We start from the raw sequence: 21,547 nt of genomic DNA on the forward strand, positions 1-21,547 counted from the left end.
AGCAGAATTTTAATAACTACTACTTCATATAAAAATAATACAATCCGAGCAAATCAGACACTGACAAATATGATAGACACTTCTGAAACTCTAAAGAAGACTAAAGGGGAAATCTCAAGATTCATATCTGAGAACAAATCTTAGATCGCCATTCAAGCTCCATTTAATCTTACTGCTGTCTAGCGGAAACTATTATTTGAGAGATATTAAAGATAAAAGATATATCTCATACATTGCCCTGCAAATCGTCCTGCTAATTAGAACACACAAGAGCTGTGAGCGTCCTACACTCACAAGGTTACATAACAATATAAAAGGCTAAAAGGCTGATGACCTTGACACCAGGTTTGTTGACATTCCTCGAGTTTGGTTAAGGAAATGCTCCAGGGAGGCCTTTCATGCATTACACAAGAGTACACGCTGAGATGTTCTCCAAGCTTCGGCCAAAGATCTCAGGACAACTGACATCTCCTGGTCCTGTCAGAAGCGTTACAACTCTGGTTACAGTTACATACAACAGGCCTGGGGTTACATCACTATGTACCAAACAGAACCAAAAAACACGGGAAGGAAAAGGCGGAGGCCCTTCGGAGAACGAGGGAGCGAGAAAGTGAAAAACAGTTAGTAGAAAGGGAAAGAAAGAAGACAGTTGCTTCAGTGTCTTGTGGCTGTGACACTGGGGTCCTCATTAACAGCGAGGGGGCTGGGGTTTCCCAGCATGCCTCTGGCCCTCCCAGCCATTGTCAAGCCAGTCCAGGTGCACCACCATTCACTCCGAAAAAAAGGCAGCAAATTACCCAGCAAAAACTACAGGCCCTGTGCTAGCTTGAGACGCTACTCCTACTCAGCTGGAGTCTGGGAAAATGCCCTGCATGCTTTATCTGTGTGATTCATCTCGTTTACTCTTTATTTTTAATGTTAATATCAATACTCAACTCTATGAACGGTTTGAACTCCGGCTACCAGACAGACTCATGTTGTGACAGCAAACAGCAATCATGCCCTCATCATACTGCGGTTCAGATGGGAGGTCCCGCTCTGTCAAAACGCAACACATTCCATCACTTCCTAAATACTAATTACCATACAGGAACAGACCAGGACTCCTCCAGCTATTCTTCCAAGCTCCACCTCTTCTATTCTTCCTCCTTTCCCTACGTTCTCACTGTTCCCGCGTTTTCCTGCTGTTGGTTCGCTTGCACATAGTGCTTGCACGCATATGCACGCTCCTGTGGGGCCTCGTGGGGAAATAGTTAACACTCCAGCCGTCCCCTGCTGCCTGCGAAAGCCCAGAAAACAATGGAGACATTGTCCAGTCTCAACAAGACTCGGAGCAAGAGGACAATGTGTGTGTGTGTGTGTGTGTGTGTGTGTGTGTGTGTGTGTGTGTGTGTGTGTGTGTGTGTGTGTGTGTGTATTAGTGTATAGTGCGCCTGCATAAGATTGTGTGTGTAAGTGTATCCTTTTGCCTCAGCATTATTTTAAAAAGTAGCATTAAAAGTAAACTTAAAACCACCCCTTCTATTTAAAAATATATATAAATAAATAAAATAATTAGTAATTTTATTATTGTTTGTTATTTTAATTTTTTTACAGTTGAGGTCAAAAGTTTACATCCCCCTTTCAGAATCTGCTAAATGTTAATTATTTCACCAAAATAAGATGGATCATACAAAATGCATGTTATTGTTTATTTAGAACTGACCTGAATAAGACATTTCACATTAAAGATAAACAGTGAAAGATGAACAGGTCCCACAAATTCTTTGGTTTTCCAGCATTTTTGTGTATTTGAACTTTCCAACAATGACTGTATGATTTCGAGATCCATCTTTTCACAGGACAACTGAGGGACTCATATGCAACTATTACAGATGGTTCAAACGCTCACTGATGCTCCAGAAGGAAAAACCATGAATTAAGAGCCGGGGGTGAAAACTTTAGAATTTTTTCTTATTTTGCCTAAATATCATTTTTTATATTTAGTACTGCCCTTCAGAGACTACGGAAGATACTTACATTTTCCCCAGAAGACAAATCTACCCTGATCTTCAAATTCAAAAAGTTTTTACTCCCAGCTCTTAATGCATTGTATTTTCTTCCGGAGCATCAGTAAGCATTTGAACCTTCTGTAATAGTTGCATATGAGTCCCTCAGTTGTCCTCAGTGTGAAAAGATAGATCTCAAAATCACACATTCATTGTTGGAAAGGGTTGAAATACACAATAATGCTGGAAAACCAAAGATTTAGAAGTTTTTCTGTTCAGGACTTATGAACAACTATCACTAAACAAAAAAAAACACAGCTGTGGATCATTCAGATAACAACACATTATTAAGAATCAAGGGGGTGTAAACTTTTGAACGGGGTCATTTTTATAAATTCAACTATTATTTTGTCTTGTGCACGATATGTAAACATCTTTTATGTAAAAAAGCTTATTGAGGTCAGTTTTTTTTTTTTTATTAGTTGCCTCTTAGTTTTCTGTCTATGAAATAGTCAGTGCTTATTAATTTTGAAAAAATTGTGGTCACAAAGTCTGTACAAAGTTTCCACAACAAGATATCAATTAAATTGTCATTTCCTGTCTAAGTGGACAGTTCTTGACCATAATAAAAACCTGCAACGGACTAGATTTTATGCTGTGAGTCAAACATCTGGCTATACCAATCTAGTACACTAAGAAGCACTACATAGGGAAACACTGATGGACAGCTGTGCATACAAGTTGAGAAAGAGTACGAGAACAGGAAACTGATCCCGGAACGAATGGCCAATGTGTCACAGATGTGGGGAAATCTATCGTTCCGTTGTTTCCAGCTCCTTCCCACTGGAACTGCAATCGCATGATCCCCCGCTCATACCGTCCTTGAGTTCAGGCTCTGCCCTATGCCAAATACGCAGCACATGTGTTTTGCAGTCTACCTGTCTGAATTGTCATGTCTATATTACAGCCTATATAAAGAATGGGCTTTACAAATCACATTAAAAGTTAGTGGAGATGGCAGTGGGACAAACGGATTGCGGTACTTTGCAGTGATGTGTTCTTTATGACTTGTGAACAGGTAGTAAATGCACGCTGACTGTGAGGGACTAACAAGCTTTGAAAAGCCTGCGGGGCTCTTGAGTGCTTCGAACACCCTGGCACTGCCTTCTATGGGCGTGGACAGAAACGAGAGGGTCACTTCCTGTGCTCTAAGTATAGAGTGGAGTAGCACCTCTTTAGCCATGTGACTGTATCAAAAAAAGATTATGTGTGAACTATTTCTATGGCTATGGTCACACAGTTACTGTGTATATGACTGAGAACGGTACTAGTGGTTGAACTCCACCTTAGAGTAAAAAAAAAATAGAAATAAATAAACCGTTTTTGGTTTACCAGTGGCAATTTCTAATAATTACTACGTATTTTTACTCCCAACCTGCATTATAGAGTGGATCGAGTGTTTGAAATAACTTCCTTCTGTGAACTGATTCTTATTTTATAGTATTCTATAAAGTGTTTTCCCAACGCGTCATCAATCGGCCATACTGGCAGCACTGAACATAAACAATGCCACTGAACCAAATGAAACTTGCATATTTAGCTGATTATTGCTGCTGAAAATGATCAATTACTGTCATGTTTTGGCCTGTACTAATCGGTCAGACCAAGAAAAACATTTGGAGTACTACAGACTGCCAAAAGTTATAACAAATCAAGGAGAAGAGTGCAAAAACTGTCTGAGGAACAAAAGGCGTTTGTGGTTGGCTAAACTGAAAAAGGATTTCCAGGGCAAGAATCTTGACAACATTTGTGTTTGTTCTTATCATTTCCAGTCAAGTAGGTGAAATATTAGTCCAATATCTTAATTAATACTGCTCGTACATATCTTCACCACCTATTAACTTTAGTTTGTCAAAATATTGCCCCCTTTCCTGCTTCCTAAGTCCTTCTCTATAAGATTTAGCGGCTTCCACGCGTTTTTTTCTGTGCTTTAGACAGCATAAATTAGCAGAACTACATATTCAGTAGTACATTAACCGTGCAAAAACAGCAAAATGCTGTTGTTTACATCCAAGTATCACCAATATGGCCATGCATCCTGGTAACTGACCAAATTGACCATAATGATGCCGACACTGGATTATTATGTGTCAAATTATCGTATGTGTACTATTCATTTTAAACTATCGCCAATAGTGTTCTATTGCAACACCCCTGATTAACACGATAATGATATTTCATTATTTAAATATCACAATTATTGTCAATACATTATTTTGTGAAAAATCCCAATTTAATTTAATATTTTGCATCCATACACAGTGCTATTCATATAAGGAGCGGCTTGGATACTTTCTATATGAACAAATAATCTATATCAAGCCCTTTTTATATTCTCGTGATAGCTATAAAAATTTTAAAGAGTCACTTCAGTTATAAAATGTTGTTTATAACAAACTGTATATGAAAATAACCACATTTAACACTCTAAAATTGGACTGACAACTGCATTCTGCTGTTGTGTGAACTTATGTCAAGTATCAGCTCTTTTAGCTGCATATAAACTTTATAGACTTATTTGTGTCTCTCTCTGCGTCTCGTTCATCAGTTTTCATCTACCTCATTGTCACGCTGCCCTTTTACGGTATCACCTCCTCTCTCCCGCTTTCCACCTGTGCATTTGTATCTCTCTCATTGGTGATTGTTGGGTCACTTGAACTTCGGCTTATGTTCCTTATCTCTTGGCCATCGGCGCGCTCTTATCAGTCCACGACAGACAGGCGTCTTCAGAGCCATGGGTCAAGGCGGGCAGGTGTTCTTCCAATTCGACAGAGGAGAGAAACTACTGTTTACGGTACAATTTATTGATAAGGCCTTCACGTACAGCAGCATATAGGCCAACCTGAGTCCAAAAAAAAATAAAAAAAACACAGCTCAGGGCATTCCACAGTTATCTATCGGCATGATGCAAACCAAGGAAACATCAAATCAAACACACGTCAGCACAAGAGAGAAAGATCACGAATGGGAGAGCAAGAAAGAGGGAAAGACGGAAGGATGAAGAAATAATGCAAAATACCAAGTTAGGTCTTGATATAACAGATACGAATTGTACGAATGAACTAAATACATAAACGACCGTAAATACCATCTAGAGCTAAATATCTTGCTCTCTCGCTGTAGGTCTTTAGGGCTGTTTTAAAAGGCAATAGAGAAAACTGCTCTGTGCTGATAAGCATTTACAGCCTCATGAGTCAGAGGGGATAAAACTCAAGTGCAGTATTTACCTGAGCCTGTTCTTAACTACCTCCCACACATTTAATGATTCAGAGAGGGAGGACAATCATTTTTCTCTTTCTCTTAAAAAAGAGGCACACGGGATGGCTACCCTGCATTTAAATGCAAAAATAGTTTACCACCAGTTCAGTAGAAGCAGTTATAGAGTTGCCACTTCATTCACCAGGAATTATTTATTACATCATAATACTTTAATAATACTTACAACTGTGGCGGCATATATATACACTACTATTCAAAGCTTTGTCATCACATGAATAAAATACATGAGTTCTTTTATTTTAAATCAGGGTTCATACAGACACGGTAAAATTAAATTCCAGAAGTATCAAGGACTTTTCCAACACTACTTTTTAGATTTTGAAGGACTTTAATCAGAGATTGCACTTATCAAAAAATGTCCCGATCTGAATCAAATGATTCACAATGTGAAGTCCCAATCTAAGTTAAATAATTTGCGAACCCGCTCCAAAGTCCCAAACTGAAACAAACGATTCACGACACGCAATCCGATTGGAGCGCTTCAAAATAGTAAATAATTTTGCGACTCATTGGCTTAACTGATTCTGAGTTTCGAAAAACTCAATTTCACCCATCACTATGTACTTTCCAAAATTATTACAAGCAATCTCAACTTTTGAATCAATCGGAGAGGATTCAGCATAAATGATTGAATTAAATTGGCTCATCTGTTCCTCTTTTCATAGTCTAGTTTTATGACATTAACTGAAATAAGTGGAAAAGGTATGATGTTTATTGAATTTCAATGAATTTTGCGTTAAAAGATATGTGCTTATTGAAAAAATTAAACACTATTATATAGATACATTGTCTTTCAATAATTCAAGACATTTTAAGTACCTCTTCAGGAATATTTCTATTTTTTAAGGGTTTTCCAGGCCTTACATTTCAAAAAGTCAAATTCAACTACTTCAAGCATTTTAAGCACCTTGTATGAACGCTGTTAAATTGTAATATTTCACAATAGTACTTTATTTTTGAGCAAAAAAAAATGTTGTGAGAGTATAATTTTATTTATAAATGGTAGTCTATCCAAAACCGTGTTAGACAACAAGTAGAAAAAACTTTAAAATACATACAAAACATTAAATATCCAAAAGCTTTCAGTCGACGTCACAGCCAACCAAGACTTTCTACTTTTGGTCCAGAAGAGAAAGACTGCATAAATGTGCTAAAAAAAAGTTATTTTGTCAACTTTTAGGAATACAATCTCACAGGCACAAACTAAAAAACCAAAAACCTCCCATTTTAATTTCATGCTGATTTTTTAAATGTAACTGGGAATGTATAACCTCATTATACCACAATAGCCTGACAAACACCAATCAACCAACCAAACAACCTAAACCTATTTAAAGTAAGAACAACTAATAAAATGTAGTCCAGTGTTCATAATGTGTTTATCTCTCTGACAAAATATTAACCTGGATTCAATGGATTATTCTCTTGTATTCCTAAACATGACCTTGGAGGCACTCTGTTGCTTCCAGTAACTATGGAAACGCAATGAAGCCCCCAAACTCCTGCACCACAATGGACAGACCAAAATCAAATTTGGTCTATTGTCCAAGGAAAGGAATCAATAATGTGATGGTTTAACATGGTAACATTATTTTCTTCCAGCCGTGTGGCTAACCTTGAAGCCCTTATCATTTGTAGATTTTAAAAAGAGTGGTAAATATAGAGTTAAACGCATGGATAACAGCACTCACAGATCCAAAGTATAAAACTGCAAAATAAACAGCATCTCAGCTCCAGACACTCATTGCCTGAACCAAGCTTAGCATGGGCGTTAATTATCCGTCTCCACTGTAAAAAGACAGTCTTGCCCTCAGTTGAGCTACACTGAAATCTCACCCTCTTGTTTCCACGAAGAAGCCATATTACAGACCAGCGCATTACAAAACAATCACCCATCTGATACATAATAGTCCAACACAATCTGGTTGACAGTTTTTGTAGGTCACTAGACCACTTGACAGCTGTGGATTAGGAGAGGAGTGTAAGATCCCAAAGAACCCAACAATACAGGATACCAGAAGTAGTCTGGTTTTCATGGACTGTGTTGTAGAACAAAGAGCTTTGTAAATGCAATGACTCATGGGTGTTACTTACAACGATGTGTGCTGGAGAAGGTGACCTGGCATCTTTAAGTGCTTGTCTACTCTGAAGACTTCCTGCTTGAACATCTAGCAGGGGCCATTTCATCTGAAGATACTGGATGGCAGAAAGAAAAAAATGGAGAAAAACAAAAGAAAAGCATGTTAATAATGCAGAAAACAAAGGGAAACACAACATAAGAGCTAAAATATCTCAAAAAAATGTGTGACATAGAAAGTAAAAGTAAACAAAAATAAATCATGTCAAAACGATCCAAGATCAAATGATGCATGAGGTGGAACTAGTGGTGTTAATACCCCCCCCCCCCCCCCGCCCTGCCACACACTCAAACGCATATAGGTGAATATGTTGATTCGTCTTCCTGTATTAATCATGCACAAATGTTTTATTGGCCTCTGGAATTCCAAGTGGACTTTAGCATTTTTCCCAGTACACATAATAAGGGTGTGGCACTGAGTCACTGCAGCGACTGTCCCAATGAATGATTGACCTGGACTTTATCAGCAGTGTACACACGCAAACAGCCCTTTCGTGAACCCTTACATCGCTTTTAAAGCCAACAGATGAAAACAATCACCATAATGACCATGAAGGGCTCCATGACATTTTCAAACTCCTAATTTAAACTGTAAAATCAAATAAGTTTTTGAGAGCTCAATATATATGAAAACAGATTTCGAACATATGGTTTGTAATAGGCACATGCCCAAAACATACTGCATTCATACTTGCGCTCTAATTGGTTCATTTAATTCAATGTTCCCAGCCAACTGAATGCACATACTCATTACCGTTTACCTATATAACCAGGACGTATTCAATGAATGCCATGCCTGCATGCTATGCATGCAATTATATTAGCCCTCTACCTCCCCAGCACCACCTGTCTAATCTGCTATGGTGGATGTTTTCTTTTAAATTTATGATCTGAACATTTAGCAGAAGCAAGTCTACCTGCTCATACGCACATTCTATTTACATTAGCCTGAACTGCAGGTAAAAGTCTAAGCTTCCTATTCAGTTGACTATTCAGGAACTCAGCATGTCATTCCATCTTTCTGCCTATAATTTCTCCCTGAACTCTGGTGGACACAGTCTCTGAGGTCATATGTCTGTTCTCACCCATGGACTGCGGGATCTGCTTAGCAGACCACCCGTTTACATGTACTCGGTGTGCCTGAGTGACCTCTCATTTAGAGATTACATGCTGGGTCCCATTACAAACCTGCTGTTACTGTCCCAAAACCAGTTTGCCTAATGTCCTTAGTCCATTAGACCCACAACAAGTAAACTTAACCCTTGAACTTTTAACCTGTTTCCGTGGAGGCTTAGACTAGAGACAACCGGCTGATTGTGAACGTGTGACTTGGGCTCTATGGCTATCTGAGTCATGGGTGTCTCAACTGGAGAGGTGTGAGGGTCTGCACATTCCTAACACTTGAAGTGTGGCCGGTGTATTAGCTGAATTACACAGGTCAAGGGTTAACCAGGCCCTGATTGCTGTTATTATGGGAAACCTGAATAGCAACATACACTGAGGTAAAAAAGTGACCATTGGAAACCGCTGCTCTGTTCAATGACAAAATAAATTCAAATAAGCATTCAAAGTATCTATGTTAATAAATTGGAGAGTAGAGTGGATTTGCATATGGGCTTGGCTGATGACAAAATATTTAATGGAGGAACATTTTCCAACACAAAGAAGGAAAGAAACAAACAAATGGACAGGGGAATGGTGGACAGAAAGACAGAGAGAAAGGTGGGGTAGACACAGCAGCTGGGGCTCAATTTCTTAACCTTGGCACAATTTTGGATGCGGACTTGGGCCCATAACATGAAAAATGAATTTAGAGTACACTTTACATAAAAATCTGTGCTCTTTTTAGGCCTAATGCATGCTGTGCTATACTTCATCAGATCCCCAAAGGAAACTTCTGACAAGTCAGTCGGCCTTGTAACTTGGCCTCCGATGCTGCCAGGACATCAACCACTGGGCTCCAAATCAACTGAAAAAACTTGGCCCAAGTGAGCCACAAATCAGAATCAAATCCATTCCCAAGCCTGACCAGATCTGGCCAATCAGGGTCAACCTTTCAGCTCCTACTCTCTGTCCTCTTCTATCCAATCAAACAGCTTCACGCCTTGCCTTCTTACAGCCTATCGGTGGAGTTTGTTTGACCTTGCCAGGCATCCTTTGAGATTTTACTCTTCTTATGAGGACATTCCAAGCTCCACTTTGCCAAAGACAGAAAAAGAGTGAAGAAAAAATGCCTGATTCTGCAGCTTGCCATTTAAGCAAGTACCCATGAAGTGAAACTGTAGTAGTTTTAGGACTGTTTATGTGTCTTCAAGAATAGCATTGAATCAGAGCTAATTAAAGGTGAATTCACAGCAGGGTGCAGCTCTGTGGTCTAGCCTTGAAGGACTTTAGGACTCCTACCTTAGCCTCAACTTGAGCATACCCACCTCCAACTAGTCAAACAATTGCTGGGAAACTAAAGCCTACTGTTGACAGGTGGATGTGAAAGCCAAATTTGAAATGTGTGCTCATGCAGGACTAGGTGACCTCCTGGTAGGTAGGACCAGGTAATGTCCTGCGTTCCGGCGCTATGCCATTTAGTTTGAACGGGGTGAAAGGTGACACCTTGCCAGTGTGGGTGCTGAAAGCTTAGTGCACAAACTCTGACAGGCGTATCCACTTCAGACCTTTCCCTTGGTCTAATCCCTCCTGCAGGTTTTACAAGCATGCCAAGGAAAGCTGAGCTTAGACCAGTGCCAAAGTCCCAGCAGTGTTCCCTCACGACCCAACCCCCTACACCACCCCTGGCCCGCTGACGGATGCACCACTTGGGTTTGAGAAGGCCATGACCTCTGACCTCCCCCTGCCTCTTCTCTGCCTACTAAAAACTCTCCAGCTAGGAGGCCCCCTTCCACGTAACTCAAGTGCTATTCTGATGTGACAAATTGCTCTGGAGCTCCGGAGAACTCGGTACCCTCCCCCCTCAGCCTTCAGACGTACCCAGAGTGCTTACTCTGTCCTGGGGCCCCAACAGCAGGGGCTCCCCTTTGCCTCCCCCACCCTTCAGCAAACCCTCAAGCCTTGCTTCGTCTTCTCCTGCCTTGCCTCAGCGTAGCTACAATAGGAATGAATAACTCAATTGTCTCTGATGAAGTGAAAGACAAGGGAGCCCTCTAAATCCTCCCAAAGGGATGAACTCTCCCTCTGTCCCTCTATTGCCTGGAGACTTCCGGGAAAAAGAGAGAGAGACAGAGTCAGAAAGACAGAGAGAGAGCAGGCACCAGAGACCACAAGTTGCTTAATCAGGTTTTCTGGCAAAATCTTTTCACCTAAACTGGATCTGGAGCTGAATTTTGCAACATGACCTTTGCAGAAACCCTTACATGGAAAATCATTCCAAAACAGAAATCCACTTTACAATGTTAGGCCTACAGCTAAAGTCATCTGGATTATGGAAGCATTTGCAACAGTAAATAAACTAAAGCAAACAAAACTTAATGTGATAACCAAATTTAAGCCATGTAAATTGCGTGTTCGATTTGTTTTTGGATTAAGCGCAAAGGCTTATCCACAATCAGACAAATCAGATGCCTACTTTGTCAGAGACGCTCAGGATATATGTGGATCTATTTTCAGCTGTCCAGCGTGGGATGAACCAATGCACCAAAAAGCATTCCAGCCACATTAACAGTGTGCATAGGGAAAAGGGTGGAAGGGGGTCCGGGAAGCATTCGGATGCTCAATCAGGCCTTGAAGATCCCAGACCATATGTGCACAGGGGTCAAAAACATATGCAGCTACTAACACACCTGACACATGCATCCAAATCTTAAATTAACATTATTTAAGCTAATAAACCTGAAACATAATCATAATCAGATATGGCCTGGTGGGTAACGTGCATGCTCTAAAATGTTGCACAACGTGGTGACCCAAGTTCGAGTGTGGATCAGGTAATCTCCTGGTCACACCTCCCACCATCTTCTTGCTATTTCCTGTCTCTGTAAATAAAAGCGGCAACACTAATTAGATTCTAGGGTTCACATAGAGAACCACACAAGTTTGCATAAAAATTATGATAAATACCACTCCCACTGAACAAGCAACAATAAAAAGCCCATTGTTTTGTTCACAGGTGCTGAGGAACAGGCAAGCGTGGATACATACAGACACGCACTTAATACACTCACTCTCTCAAGAGGAGAAATTTTTGGGGAAAGGACATAATAATGATCCAGACAGGCTCTTTGAAATTCACTGATCCAAAGAGAAGGGATCTGCCCATCTGTGAGACTCCCATCTCTAGAGAGGTAGAGAGAGCTAGAAAGGAGAGAGAAAGCATGTGTTTGGGTGTGTGTGTGTGTGTGTGTGTGTGTGTGTGTGTGTGTGTGTGTGTGTGTGTGTGTGTGTGTGTCTGTCTGTCTCTTTGTATGTTTGCTTGAAACATTCAAATAGCCTTCATTTCGGATGGATGGAAGCATGCTGGAGGTGGGGGCTAAGGGTGGAGGGGGTGGAAGAGGAGGAGGAGTAGCTCAACACTAGATGAAACTGAAAGTTAGTCTACACGAAGGCTCTTCACACTTGCTTAGTTCTTCTAATACACATTTTATGAGTAAATAAAGGAAAAAAAGAGAAAAGAACACCCCACCAGCTCAGATTGCCTGAGGCATTTTGCAACCAGGAAAATAAAGCTGGAATGTGGGCAGGCCTGGGGTTTGTGTGCCCCGGGGCGGGAGAGGGTCCGCGGGGCCCGTATTTACTCCAAAGCTGGAACCGCTGGGGGGTTCTCAGCACTCTGACAGCACAGAACCAGGGACCCCAGCCTGATCTCCTCCATCCCCTCACCTCTCACCTTGGACTTCTTCATAATAAACTCCCACTGACATTTTTCTGTCACACTGCCTCTAAAACTGATCCTCCAAAGAGTTGACGAGGCAGGCATCTTTTGAAACTTAGGCCTGAAACATACTCTACAAAAGTATTCGAACATGGACGCTTCTAGCTAAGCAAGCTTGATTTCATGTTTTGTTCCAAAATAGCGCAAAACTGCATTCTCAGCACTGCCACAAGGGGTGCTATAATGGCAGCAGAACAACAGTTTAAACACCAAAATGACTTGAGTTAATCCTACAAACATGTTTATAATTTGCTACCTGAATAAAAACATTCAATACAATAATGTTTTTAGTGACCCTGCACTAAAAAACAGTCATAAGGGTAAATTCTTTGAAAGCTTTAAATTGATGTATGGTTTGTTAGGATAGGACAATATTTGGCCTAGATACAACTATGTGAAAATCTGAAATCTGAGGGTGCAAAAAAAAAAATCAAAATTTTGAGAAAATCACCTTTAAAGTTGTGCAAATGAAGTTCTTAGCAATGCGTATCACTAATCAAAAATTACGTTTTGATATATTTATGGTAAAAAATTTACGAAATATCTTCATGGAACATGATCTTTATTTACTTTATATACCTGTGCTACTTACGACAGGGCAGGGTTACATTTGTACTGTTATTTATTTTTGGTCCGAACATTGAGTCAATGGGGTTCCATGTTTTGGACCTCAGTATTCTTCCAAATATCTTCTTTTGTGGTTTGCAGAAGAAAAAATATATACTAGCTTGAAACAACATGAGGGCGAGTAAGAGAAAGGTGAGGGTGAGATTTTCCTTTTTGGTGTGAAGATTCCCTTTAAGTTTATAAGTGCCACAGTATTGCAAGAACCCAAGCATCTCTTCCACTTAAAGAGACAGATCCAGAAAAATTTTAGCCAAAACATTCCCAATTCCCAAATTATTATTATCTGATCTAGCACCTCAAACACAGTAGCACAAGACGCATGTTGTCAAGCTTGCGCTCTGTTTACGTAGCAGGTGTTGGCTCGTGTATTACTCAAACAGCAGCTGATTCACCTGAAGCGCTCAGACTGTGTCAGGAACTGTGCTAGTGTGCACATACTACCAAGAAGTAAGCCTATAAAGAAGTTCTGGCAAGCCTCAAAGCCAGACTAGCTCTTTAGGAGCAGCCGTCCTCCATGCTTGAGCAGGCATTAAAACAAACAAACCGTCTCTCATGGAGACAGTTGGACAGAGTGACAGGGCTCCTCTATTAAAGTCCATGTAGGCTGACATTGCATGTAGTGACTGCACACCAGAGGAATACTACGTAGATTGCTAATCCATTAACATTTCCATTAAGCAAGAACAAGTTAATGTGTCTTTTTTAGGCTGTGGTGTGTAAAAACAATCTGAAATATGGAGGGTGTGTTGTGAAGGCAATTAGAAAAGCTTGTAATTTTATATGGTTGGGTACAATTCTTTTAACAAGACTCTTGAAATATAATTTTTTGGGATTATTTCCCAAAAAGCGTGTCCCCCCCACTTCTACTCTTTCTTCCTCTTGTTCTCTTCGTCTCTTTTCTGGGTGATTATGGGCCCCTTAAGAGCGCTCTATAAATAGCCCTGCAGGCTCTAGCCTTCGTGGCTGGTGTCTCCTCCAGCAGGGCCCATAATGAGACATACAGGCAGCTAAGGCCTAGCAACACACCCAAGAGTTGTACACTTACACAGCCTGCAGTGTTTCAACACCAAGAGAGGTCTCCTTCCTACCCTGTGGAATCTCATACACTGACCTACTTACTAGCTACGTGATCTTCAGCCTGGGCGCAGGGTTTAGCGCTAGGTGGGCCTGCTCATAGGTCCAGTAGAGTTAACACTGGGTTGGCATGGAGTTTGGACTTTGGAGCTCACGTTTAAACACACACACACACACACACACACACACACTCAGCTGTGGATCAGCTTTACTGTACAGATAGGGGTCACCCCTGGACACCATGAGGAGGTAATTACCACACTAGTGCACACTCTCAAGTTCAAAATAAAGACTACTTTCAGCTCCTGCAGCAACAACAACCTTCAAACGGGTTTCAACCTACACACACACACACACACACACACACACATACATAAATAAACCTTGAAGCGCTCCAAACTCCATATTCATAAGGTCTGGCCCCTGAGTGTATCTGAGCACCATTATCTGCCTCAAAATTCAAAATAGTTGCAGGTCAGAAGCATCAACGCAGGACACCCTTCTGATTTTACCCCACAACATAAACCCTAACCATACTTGGGGAACATCAAACACACTCAGCGTAGCACAAATACTAGTAGCTGATCTATTCAGACTGATCTCGCTCTCAACCACCTAAATTTTAAACATTTTACTATACCTTTTGTTGGTTAGCAATGTATGCATTAGGTAATTTTTGCACTATTTGATAACAAACGCCAGTCGACTGAGGGTTGCTGGCAGGAGGAGTAACAATGCTAACGACCTGTCCATGAGAACACGACTACCTTCAGGGACAAGGCCGTTCTTTTGCACTCAAATAAATAAATAAAGGACTGGTTAATAGAGCTCATTAAAATGGAGGAGGCACAGATGACAATAAGACCCAGGGAAGGTCATGCGTTGGGTGCCACAGGCGAAGCACTGTGGGTGATGGTGCGACCCCTATCTTCTCCTCTGCACCCCACGAAGAGAACCCTTCACCTCCAAATAAACCGTAGTAATGATTTTAGTAGGTTTATGAACACACATAACCCCTCCTCCACCTCTCTGTTAATTACCACAGACATCCATCCACAAACAGCGGCAACAGACACCATCACACGCAGCAATTACTGCTGAATCTTTAATGCCCTCTTTAAGCAACTCTCTCCGGCTCTGTGTCTCCCTTGGGCAAACCACAGACCTGTTTTCTCAAACCATAAACAGAGGGGTAACATTTCATTGGGACAAAAATAAGCTGTGTATAAGCTCTTTTCAAATGTCCAGCAGAAACATCTTTTCAGGTAAACATCTCACGTTCACGCTAATGGTTGATTCAGTTCTGCACAGATGAGCTGCAGGTTCTCTTTTTGTCTGTCTGTGTGTGCATGTGTGCTGATTAGAGTTACATGTGTAGCTGGACGCAGCTGGGACGAGTGTGAAAACTAATCTGCAGTCATAGCTAAACAGTAACACATGCCAGACACGTGAAAGTCTGAACACACTAAGAGGTCTATTCATGATGCATAAGACGCACCTGTGCTATACTGTCAGGCTCATGCAACGTTCCCTGATGCAAGAACACATCTTTATGTGCATTCATTCAAATCGACAGGCCTTATCTGACCCAGTTTGGTTTACACTCTTAACAATAAAGGTTATTTATTGGCATCAATGGTTCCAAGAGGAACCATGAACATCCATGGAATCTTTTAAATGCAGAAAAGGTTCTTTATAGTGGAAAAAGGTTCTTTAGATTTTTCATTCAAAACGGTTATTTTAAGAACTGTTCAATGAAAGGTTCTTTGGGGAACCAAAAATGGTTCATCTATGGCATCTCGGCAAAACACCCCTTTGAAGCCTTTATTTTTAAGAGTGTATGCCAATTTAATCTGACTCTTTCCATGTTCAGTGCTATAGTTGGGTCTCTGGTGTACTACCAACGAGGAAAACGTGAAAAAGGACAACCTAGTAATTTTGTGCTGTAAACCTTTCTCAGCAAGAATGTGAAAAAATGAGCCGCTTAGATTTCGCTCCCCCTGTGACGTAGAAAGGGGATCTTATTATAATATTACCACCCCTTAATCTGCACGTTTCCACCCAAAGCACCTTCATTTTGTTTCTGTATGTGACAGCAGTGCACCAATTCTGTTCTGTTATTGGCTACACAGACCCAGCCTCAGAAAAGACAAGAGAGCAGTGGATTTAATGATTTATTTACTGTATATCACGCTGCTGCCACACAGATCTAATATAAACATGCCATTTCTTTCCCACCTGTTTACCATCACAGACATAACTGACTGTTTGGCAACTCATGCGTGTTTTTAACATAAACTTGTGTGCATTTGACAGTTTAAGCGCAATTAGACATGAAAGAGAACTTAGTTTAGTACTCACATGCTGTGTGACAGCCGCTTTCTCAGAAGTTTAAACTAATATGGTTTAAAACGCATTATTTCAGCGATATAGATGTTATAATCAAAACCAAACAGATATTTTTTTAGCAAAGTATCTGAGGTATGAGCTGTAAAGGCACAGCCTTATTCTGGAAAAGGGTGCAAGGAGCAGCAGCTCATTTGCATTTAAAGAGGCATGCACGAAAACAGCACGTTTCTGCTTTCACTTAAAATAGGTGTTTTCAAAATGATTTAAGTGATCTGTGGGGTATTTTGTGTTGAAACATCACAGACACAGCCTGGGAACACCTGAGACTTATATTACATATTGTAAAAAGGGACATAATAGGTCTCCTTTAAAGAAATAAAAATAACAGCATTTGTGGTTAAGCTGGCTGATCAAGGAAGCCTTGGTAAGTAGCCAATACCAACAGACCAGAACACAACTTTTAATATAAATGTCCCAACATGGAAATATCTTAAACCTTGGTCACACTAGACTTCGAGCATGCAAAATTTTTCTGGACACTACAATGGACAATAGGATGAGTTTCAGTTTTTGTTATCCTGTGTTTGCATGCATATAAAAGAGGTGAAGTTCTAGTGTGGCAGGACCTTAATAAACAGCAGTGATTCAATTACAACATCATTCTGATAAGCATTTGTTTCATCATAATAGAGTGCTGAAAACCAACCCACAACGCTTTGTTTCACTTATAACAGACTCTGACAGTTGATGACGACGTGTGCACCTGAACTCGCATGAAGCCGGCTTCTCTACCTCGTATCCGCTCTCCAATCTACTCGTTTACTTGATGCAACTCATTGCAACGCTGCGTTAACAAAGCTCCGGCTCCATTTCCAAAGCCTCCTTCATGCAAGGCTGCAAGACACGGACATGCAGATTTATATGGTTTTGGGGGTGGGTTTTGTTTTTTTACAGATGTGTTCTATAAAGGTTAACATGCACTGGAAAAAAAAGCCTTGGCTACAAACTGTGTGTTTTTGTCAGCTGGGGGAAGCAGCACAGAAAAAAAAGCCCTCAGCCAAGCCATCAAGTTGAACATTGAACTTCACAGTAGTAGCTGCCTTTCTATGCCTCTCCTTTTGATGTTACCTCCAAAGCAAGGGATCAAAGGCTTGGAGTGTGGCGTGGGGAAGTCCCAGGCTCTTAGCCTGGCAGCCCGTGATATATGCAAAAGTCTATGCCAAAAAGAGAGGGAGAGAGAGAGGGAGGGTGGGAATGCAAGCTAGAGACAGCAGGCTTGTATGGAATGTGGCTAAATAGTGTGCTTTACTTTAACGAACTCCGAGGTGATGCAATCACTCCATTCTGGGTTTTTTACAGTGAAGTGCTGAAAACAATGAGGGCGTGCCGAAAGAAAGGCTAAGGCTTGTGGGCGCAAAATGTGTATGATACCTCACTGACAGATCCACTACTCCACCTCCCTCACACACATTGTGTCATACTCACATAAATATACAATAAGACGTCTGACTTACAGCAAACACCGGCTATATAAAATGCTGTCCTTCACAAACCAGCACAAAGACAGGCACAAGACCCACACGTATGGATACAATAGGCTCAGCTGAGGTGTGTTTAAACCAACTAACCCCTGCTTGAAGATTTTGCACACACACACACACACACACACACACACACACGCACACAAATATAGGTCTACACGTGCACGCACACACACCCTTTCCCCAGGGCTATAGGATTAAGAGGTCTGTCTGGCTGACAGCGAGCCCTTCCTTCCCACGTACCCTGTCAATTGCCTCCCTCCCTCCTGCCTGCTCGGCCCCTCGGCCCTGCTCTGCCAGCCAGGGAGGAGGACACACCTGAACTTGACATCGATCTGCCTGAGCTTTTCTCAGCACCACACACACATGCAGAATCACACACGCCACAATACACAATATTTGTGTCTGTATTGAATGAGCTGAACGGTACTGAAAACAGAAGACTTGCTGCAGTAATATCTGATATGCCTGATCAGAGTTCTTTTGAAAGGATTTAAAAAAATTAGACAATCTATATTTGAAATGATGCAGAGGCTGCTGTTAACACTTGAGTGATTGTGCCAAAAAAAAGAACTGTTTTTATTTTCCTAATTAAATTTATTTGAAAACATCTGTAGTGAGTTGTTTTTAACTAAATATTCATTTCGAAAAATACTTCTGTGAACATTTGAGTGATTGCTTAAACATATCAATGATTTCTTTTTTTAAACAGGTTCATTGAAATCAACAAAATGAATGATCTTAATAACTAAAAAGATCCTGCTGGACAGTTTTAAGGACTTTATATGCAGCTTTTGCAGGTCCTTGAGATCATAAGTGTACCATTTGGTACAGGACCACTTAATGAGAAAAAGAAAAAGACTCTCTTTGACAGACACTCACTAGGTTGTAAAACAATATAATTTCTACTGCTGTGTTTGAAAACACCATACGTGATTCTTTATTTTAAGCACACACGGATACTGTCTGACCACCGTTGCTGGCTGTAGTGGGTCAGTGTGTGTGTGTGTGTGTGTGTGTGTGTGTGTGTGTGTGTGTGTGTGTGGCTCCCCGTCAGGCAAGCCATGCCAGGGTCTCTGCTCCAACACCAGATTCTTTAAGAGTCATGGCCTTGAGAGGGAGGGAAAAAAAATGAGTGTGGATAATAGGCCTGTTGTTAAAAGAATGGAGGAGAGAAGGAACAAGTGAAAGAAAGTGGGAATGAGAGGGGAGGAATATTAAAGACAAGCAGATCCCGTTTCACTTTCCAGGTCATCCAAGGGCTCCTGCTGCTGGTTCACTTGTTGTCATTATGTAAATGTGTGCCAGCCAGACGCCAGACTATGAACGTCACAATTCTAAAATGCAATGTGTGAAGTTCAAAATGTTTCTTAAAGGGATAGTTCACCCAAAAATGAAAATTACTCACCTTCATGTCGTTACAAACCTGTAAGACTTTTGTTTCTTTTTGGAAAACAAATTAAGATATTTTTGATGAAATTCGAGAGCTTTCTAACTCTGCATAGACAGCAACGCAACTGACATGTTCAAGGCCCAGAAAGATATTAAGGACATCTTTAAAATAAGTCCAAATAAGTGACATCAGTGGTTCAACCTTAACGTTTTGTGCGCAAAGAAAACAAAAATAACGACTTTTTTCAACAATTTCTTCTCCTTCGTGTCAGTATCCGCAAGGCATTGAACATGGTAATTGAATCGCTGTCTATGCAGGGTAAGAAAGCTTAATATCTTAATTGTGTTCTGAAGATAAACAAAGATCTTACAGGTTTCGAACGACATGAGGGTGAGTAATTAATGACCTATTGAACTATTACCTTTATGACCTGTGTGATTTGTTCTGGGACTTAAAATTTACCTTTACATTAAATTCCTTACGAATACAAAAACAAACAAACATGTAAAATGATTCAAACTGTCTGACAGCAAAGTACGGCTGAAAATGACAGTAAGAAAAATAAAAAATGAGGGCCCATGTTTTAAAATGATTATACTCGTATTCATTCCTAGGTTTTGTGGGCATTGGGATGTGTAGACACGTACAGGTAGATTTGCGCAGCGATAAAAATACGCAGCGAGCCGCCATCGGGGCCTGCGCCGGCAAAGCTGGGCTTCAATTTGAGCTGCGGTGATGGACGGCTAATGAGAGCAAAAAAATCCATGCCGTATAACAACAAAATACCACTGACACTCCCGATCGCCGTGTTCCTGAGATGAGACGGAAAAAAGGCAAGGAGAAAAGAGAGCCGGAGGAAGACAGGCAGGGAATGAGAACGAGGGAGAGAGAGAGGGAGAGAAAACTCACAATGATGACACGTAAGTGCAAAGAGCGATTAAGGATTTACTTTCAAAAGGGCCTCCATTGATCTTTTTTGATAGACCTGCAATAAATCAAACCAGATTGACTCACATGAGAACGAAGCCTAATCCTTTAGTCAGATCCAGAAGAACTCAAACCAAACCAGCTGTTAATTTAGGCTTTACAAGATAAAGCAGGAGAAAGCCAACCTGATGTACCCTTGGGCAGGGGCTTACATCATCTCTGTAAAGCAATCAACTTATTGCCAGTTTGGAGAGGTAATCAGAGTGCACACTGGGAGGAGAGAGAAAGACAGAATAGCAGGGGAGGAGAAACTAAGAAAAGGTCTAAAAGGCAGAAATAAAGAGGCCGTATGAGAAAAGCAGACAGAGAATGAAGTGGGGGGAAGAGACAAAGAGGTCCAGAAAGCAGGTCAAGGGTTATTGCATGCTAAAATATGTAGCTATGCTAGAGATATGGCGAAATATGAGAGGGAGGCAGCACACGCTCTATTTCTTGCCTGGGCACCCTGTAATTTCCCTGTACGTTTGGCCCTATGCCCATGGCCAGTGCCACCTCGGTCATGCCCGGTCAACCACACCGAGTCAGCGGCATAGCCAGCCATGCTAATTAGACCAGTTATTTTTGTTTGTTTGAGTATTTTTCTTCACCAAACTTTATTTTTCTGCCGGACGGAATGATCGAGACGCGCCATCCTGTCTTTTCTGGTTGCTTTTCTAATGTCTTTTTCAGACCCACATCCTGTGTGTGTATGAATATAGGAGTGGAGGAGAGATACACTTTACTTTTAAACTATATACTTTTATATAAAGATATAAGATAAAAAGAGAACCAAGGATGTTGTTGATTTGTTGTTGGCAGTGACAGGGATGCATCACTCAAACACACCCAGACATGCATCCACTCATTAGGTACCATGTTCTTGCCTTTAATGTTCTGTTTACTACGCACAACAAGATCAAATCTGAAATCCAATTCCAGGCCTGACCAGGGCCTTTCACTTTAGTTCTGAGGGAGCCTTGAAAAAAGCCAGGCTTGTAGTCTCTGGAAAGTGTCCAAGAGAAACTGAGGCTCAAGAGTCCAAACAAAACCCCAGGTGAAATCAGAGTAAACGCAGGAGCCCGCATCCCCACCTCTCTCCGACACACCGCCTGCACACAGGGATCACTCAGACTTTGGGCGTCTGCTCTACCCAACTAAATTGAAGTTAAACGAGCCAGGGGTTTGACACACATGTGCACATCCATGTAAAGAGCTTGGCACTTCTGCAGCGCTCTGTTGCGCCTACTATCTTTA

The 21,547-nt window shown here is 41.1% G+C and overlaps 1 protein-coding gene across 26 annotated transcripts in view; it reads right to left on the reverse strand.

Annotated features, from left to right (window-relative positions):
* Nucleotides 1–21,547, reverse strand: part of tcf7l2 (transcription factor 7 like 2) — a 93,608-nt gene that overhangs the window by 58,803 nt on the left and 13,258 nt on the right. For 23 of the 26 annotated variants that reach the window (XM_073828866.1, XM_073828860.1, XM_073828859.1 and 20 more), the window contains exon 4: nt 7,422–7,523. The exons of the other annotated variants lie outside the window; for them this stretch is intronic. In XM_073828866.1, the coding sequence (XP_073684967.1) occupies nt 7,422–7,523 (102 nt within the window). The remainder of the gene's footprint in view (nt 1–7,421; nt 7,524–21,547) is intronic. 26 annotated transcript variants of the gene reach the window in all.

The sequence above is a fragment of the Garra rufa genome, chromosome 22 (genome assembly GCF_049309525.1).
Source record: "Garra rufa chromosome 22, GarRuf1.0, whole genome shotgun sequence".
Classification (NCBI taxonomy): domain Eukaryota; kingdom Metazoa; phylum Chordata; class Actinopteri; order Cypriniformes; family Cyprinidae; genus Garra; species Garra rufa.